Source organism: Papaver somniferum, chromosome 7, assembly GCF_003573695.1.
Source record: "Papaver somniferum cultivar HN1 chromosome 7, ASM357369v1, whole genome shotgun sequence".
NCBI lineage: Eukaryota > Viridiplantae > Streptophyta > Magnoliopsida > Ranunculales > Papaveraceae > Papaver > Papaver somniferum.
The window spans coordinates 163,525,990-163,531,300 of record NC_039364.1 but is presented as its reverse complement, the minus strand read 5'-3'; the positions used below and the strand labels follow the sequence as shown (position 1 = coordinate 163,531,300).

The window sequence follows — 5,311 nt, the reverse complement described above, 5'->3', positions numbered from 1 at the left end:
CGATTGATGCTGATCGAAGCTGGGTTATGCATGTGTGCATCATATCACTAGTTACATCAAGTATCCTGACCAGTGACCACCGCTTCGTTGCAAGGTCAGTGTCGATACAGTTTTCTGTTAGGGCACGGATGTGAGCCCAGTGGGGGTACGTAATTAATGTGACTTACGCACACCTGTGCCCTTAATATTGAGATAGGCCAACCACGTTTACACACACACCTATGGGGGGCGTGAAGCATTTTCGATATATATATATGGAAAGAAAGAGCTTGAAATTCAATAGATTCAAGTGGTGCAGATATCTTCTTCTTCACCTCATAGCCATCTATATATTATAATACCATAGGATATACGTACAGAAATAAATGTGGAAACTAAAGGTTTCAACAGATCAAGGGCCTTTCAGTTAATGGCTTTTCAGCACCAATCATTTTGCAGGAAGACAAGTATGGGAATTCGATCAAGATGCTGGGACAATTGAAGACAGAAATGAAGTCCAAAAAGCTCGCCAAGAGTACTATGAAAACCGGCTCAAAGTTAAAACTAGTGGGGATGTTATACTGCGATTACAGGTACATATGATCCAGAAGGTTACACATTTTCACTGTTGAATACTTTCCCATTTTGGAGTATTACTTTTGGCTGTGCATTTAGAGTCCTGACATGCATGCTGCTTTTTTTGTGTTCCAGCAATTGAGAGAAAACAAAGATAAATTTGATCTAAGCATATCACCGGTTAAGATAGGTGATGATGAAGAAGTCACTTACAAAGCCACGACGACCACATTGAGGAGAGCCATCCGGTTCTTTTCTGCAATGCAGACAGACGATGGTCATTGGGCTGCTGAAATTGGAGGACCATTGTTTTTCATGCCACCCTTAGTTAAATATATCGAAATTTATTATTATCTTTTTTCTTTAAGCCGAACTCATATCAGTAATTATAAATTTATTTTGTTACACATTGATTACTTAAATGCAGATTTTCGCCTTGTATATCACTAAAACTCTTAATACAATGTTATCACCGGAACATATAAAGGAGAGTCTCCGGTACATGTATTGTCACCAGGTGAGTAGCTTGTTTCGAATAAATGAGAAATCATCCATCAAGAAATTTCATGGAGAAGATATAATTGAAATGAGAGACTTCTTTCACATATCTTGTAAAATTCATGGTAGAATGAAGATGGAGGTTTCGGATTTCATCAAGAGGGGCATAGTACCATGTTTGATACGGTCTTGAACTACATCTGTATGCGTTTATTAGGAGAAGGGCCAGACGGTGGTCAAGACAATGCATGCACCCGAGCACGGAAATGGATACTTGACCACGGTGGCGCAACGTTAACACCATCTTGGGGGAAAACTTGGCTTTCGGTACGTGTGTGTGTATAAATATGTTTTTAAGTTTCTGCCACAGAAGTGGTTAGAAGTTATAAAACCCTGAGTGAATCATTGACCTGTCGGTCCTGTACAAATTTTACTGATTGAATCAATCTAAACCACGTAAAGTATTTCCTTTAATGGCATTATTGTGATTCTGACACAACATTGTGCAGGTACTGGGAGTTTATGACTGGTCAGGATGCAACCCACTCCCCCCAGAGTTCTGGCTTCTTCCATCAATGTTGCCCATGCATCCAGGTTAGTATAATGAACATGCCCCATGTTCTTTTATAGCTCAAAAATGGTTTTGCCTCGGGGAAAATCAGTGCAAGAACCCGAATTACTGATCTAATATTAATCCTCCGGCCACTTGGATTACTCTCAGTAGGTTCTGCTTTAATATATTTATTTAATCCTGGCAGAACTAAGTAAAAGCAAGTTTTACAAAAACAAATCACCTAAACACATGCACATAGTAAGGTACTTGTATCCGACCATTTACCTAAAGAAAAATTGACCCCAGTCTATTTTATTACAACTCTGAGCCAATTTTATCTGTTCATATGTCTATTTCCGTATAATTATTGCAGGTAAGATGTGGGTTTACTGTCGATCAGTTTACATGCCGATGTCGTATTTATATGGGAAGAGATTTGTTGCACCCATGACAGATCTTACCTTATCATTAAGAGCAGAGATTCATATTCAACCATACAATGAAATTAATTGGAATAATGCTCGTCATGCATGCGCTAAGGAGGATCTGTACTATTCCCATTCCTTAGTCCAGAATTTGATGTGGGACTCCCTCCACAATATCACAGAACCACTTCTAAAACGATGGCCATTTTCCAAAGTGAGAGAGAAGGCTTTACAAGTAACAATGAAGCATCTACATTATGAAGATGAGACCACTCGTTACCTTACCATCGGTGCTGTAGAAAAGGTAAGATATATATATATATGTGTGTGTGTGTGACTTCATACTTACATAGTTCATGACCCTGCTCAACTGTATATTCATTTCATATAACACGTTCTTTTTGTTTTTCAATTGATGCGTACATGTAGTCGTTATTCATGCTCGCTTCTTGGGTGGAAGATCCAAACTCAGATGCATTCAAGAAACATCTTGCAAGGGTTCCAGATTACCTATGGCTTGCTGAAGATGGACTCAGAATGCATGTATGTGCTTAGCAAACATAGCCAAGCTACTATAAATTAACTGGCTAATTTATATTTTCATAATCAATCTGTTTCTGATAATAATTGAAATTAATGTTAATACTAATACTAAATTTATTTTAGAGCATAGGCAGCCAAACCTGGGATACAGTTTTTAGTCTTCAGGCACTTCTAGCAAGTGGTGATCTTGTCGATGAAATCAATCCCACTATTCTTCGAAAAGGACACGAGTTCATAAAAGCTTCACAGGTATGTAAATCTTTTCTTCATGCAACATCTATACTTTATTTCGCTTTAACCGTCTCTTCATCAGCTCACGTGATGATTAGTGAGTATTTTCTTGTACCGTTAATATAATCTACTTAATCATGTTCTGATATTACACGTGATAACTAGGTTAAAGAAAATCGAGCAGGAGACTTTCGGAAAATGTTTAATCATATTTCTAAAGGAGCATGGACTCTCTGTGACCAAGATCATGGCCTGCAAGTTTCAGATTGTACTGCAGAAGGTCTGATGGTAATAATTAAAAACATTTCTGTAACTTGTGCCGCATGACTTGATTCATTTTCTATTGAGACCGTATATATAAACGCCTTTTTGCTGATACATTAGTTAATCTTTACAGTGTTGTTTCATGTTCTCACAAATGCCAGCAGAACTCTATGGTGAAACAATGCCAGTAGAGCGTCTCTATGACTCTGTTGAGTTCCTCCTTTCTCTACAAGTAAGTATTCGTTTTCTTATTTTGCACTGCGACATGGCAAAACAATATGAAAATATTCTTTTATAATCTGTACATATCACCATTCTTCATATGCGTTTCACAGGGTCCAGATGGTGGATTGGCAGTATGGGAGCCTGCAACGTCCCCAGAATGGTTGGAGGTAATTAATGATAACATTAATTTTGGAAGGAGTTGGACCACATTGTGAGTACAAGCTCGGGCTCCTGCGTCACAAGGGACCAAACGCACACGCGAGTGCACACACACACACACACACAAATAATCACTTGTATCAACTGTGGAATTTGTATTTGAGTTTTCTTTCATTTATTATATAGATTCTCAATCCATCAGAATGCTTCGAGGACATTGTTGTTGAACATGAGTACGTGAACTTGACTAACTACTTCATTTTTGATAAGTTTTTTTTCTTGAACTTTTAATTTGTACTTGGTTAACTTCTCAAAGGCCCTGTTTACAGATATGTGGAGTGCACTGCATCTGCAGTTCACGCTCTAGTATTTTTCAGGAAGGTGCATCCTGAGTATCGAAGTAAAGAAATCGATAATTTCATAACAAAGGCAATCCACTTCATCGAGAATCAGCAAAAGCCAGATGTTTCATGGTATGCGCATGAATATGTGGTCGATCGACTTCAAAGATTAGCGCCAAATGAATACCGAAACTTTTAATTATTCACAATTCTTTTGCTTATGCCGTGATAAACCTGACAAAAGTATACTTTTGGCCTTTCATGGCTAATGTGTTAAAGTAGAGTGAACCTTTATGGAGGCTAATATTGGACACTATGGGGTTATTCTCTTTTGCACAGGTATGGGAACTGGGGAGTGTGTTTTATATATGCGACATGGTTCGTCCTGAAGGGTCTTGCATCAGTTGGAAAAAATTATAACAATAGCCGGATTGTCCGTAAGGGTTGCGAATTTTTGTTGTCCATACAAAAGGAATCCGGAGGGTGGGGAGAGAGCTATCTTTCTTGCCCGAACAAGGTATATATACATACTTTTCTTGATAATCGACATTGATATCGACTAATTCATATCAACCTTGTCTATTACAACACAGGAATATGTGCCCCTTGAGGGTAGTGAGACAACCTTAATACATACAGCATGGGCTCTGATGGGTCTTATTCATGGTGGTCAAGTAAGTTAATTGTATAGCTGTACGTACATGGTATATCTATATCTCTTAAAGCAAACTAATGAAACATAAAATGTTTTTTTACATCAATGATTACAGGCAGAAAGGGATCCAATCCCTCTTCATCGTGCAGCGAAGGTACTAATCAATAATCAGATGGAAAACGGTGATTTTCCACAACAAAGAATCGGAGGAGTTTTCATGAAGAACTGTATGATACATTATGCATCGTATAGAAGTATTTTCCCATTAATGGCCCTTGGAGAATATCGCCGTAAAGTGTTAAACATATCCTCCACGAAAACAGGGAATGAAAACCTAAGTTAGTTTAGTATTCTGATTATGTATTTGTATACCTTTGTTTATATGTATGGTATTCTGAGGTAAGATTCGTTGACATTTCAGAATTTCACTACAACTGTTACTTTTATAAGTACCTATAAAGAAATTTTATTATCAATATTTCTCGTAAATTATTGCGCCCTACGTAGTGACTGACCAAAAAAATTTACATAAAATTGGTTAAAAAGACCAAATTTAACAATTTCTGGGTGAAAAAGACAAGTAAAATTTGATACTGTTTAAATGGACAAAAATGTAAAAATAGCCAGGATGTAAACAGTTTCATCCTACCCATTTTGAAATACTTTTTCTTATTTTTAATTTACATCAGAATACATCCAGTTTCATCCTCGTTCTTTTTTAAGTTTAAGCCAGGATGAATCCAGTTTCATTCTTGCTATTTTTTTGGTGTCCATTTCACACATACTAATTTTTACTCGTCCATTTGAACCATGTTTTAAAAATATTTGGACAAATGACCCATTTTCCGAAAAATTTAAACCA

At 37.2% G+C, this 5,311-nt stretch overlaps 1 protein-coding gene across 2 annotated transcripts; it reads left to right on the top strand.

Moving 5' to 3' along the window:
• Window positions 1-294: 294 nt before the first annotated feature.
• On the top strand, window positions 295-4,913 carry LOC113298952 (beta-Amyrin Synthase 1-like). Of its 2 annotated transcripts, XM_026547851.1 has the most exons (16): window positions 295-572; window positions 691-882; window positions 983-1,072; window positions 1,183-1,380; window positions 1,563-1,647; window positions 1,980-2,335; window positions 2,461-2,574; window positions 2,698-2,823; window positions 2,971-3,093; window positions 3,203-3,301; window positions 3,405-3,461; window positions 3,640-3,686; window positions 3,783-3,926; window positions 4,134-4,311; window positions 4,388-4,468; window positions 4,565-4,913. In XM_026547851.1, exons 2-16 carry the CDS (start codon window positions 817-819, stop codon window positions 4,790-4,792), a joined length of 1,992 nt encoding a protein of 663 aa, XP_026403636.1. In that variant the 5' UTR covers window positions 295-572; window positions 691-816; the 3' UTR covers window positions 4,793-4,913. The 2 variants fall into 2 exon arrangements, with proteins under 2 accessions (XP_026403636.1, XP_026403637.1); XM_026547852.1 differs by lacking the exon at window positions 295-572 and having other exon boundaries at window positions 742-883.
• Window positions 4,914-5,311: the final 398 nt, after the last annotated feature.

Coding starts and splice junctions, on each gene's coding strand:
- LOC113298952 (XM_026547851.1), top strand. CDS start 817: ATGCAGACAGACGATGGTCATTGGGCTGCTGAAATTGGAGGACCATTG. Junction 1,073..1,182: donor GGTACATGTATTGTCACCAG/GTGAGTAGCTTG, acceptor AATTCATGGTAG/AATGAAGATGGAGGTTTCGG. Junction 4,469..4,564: donor GTCTTATTCATGGTGGTCAA/GTAAGTTAATTG, acceptor CAATGATTACAG/GCAGAAAGGGATCCAATCCC.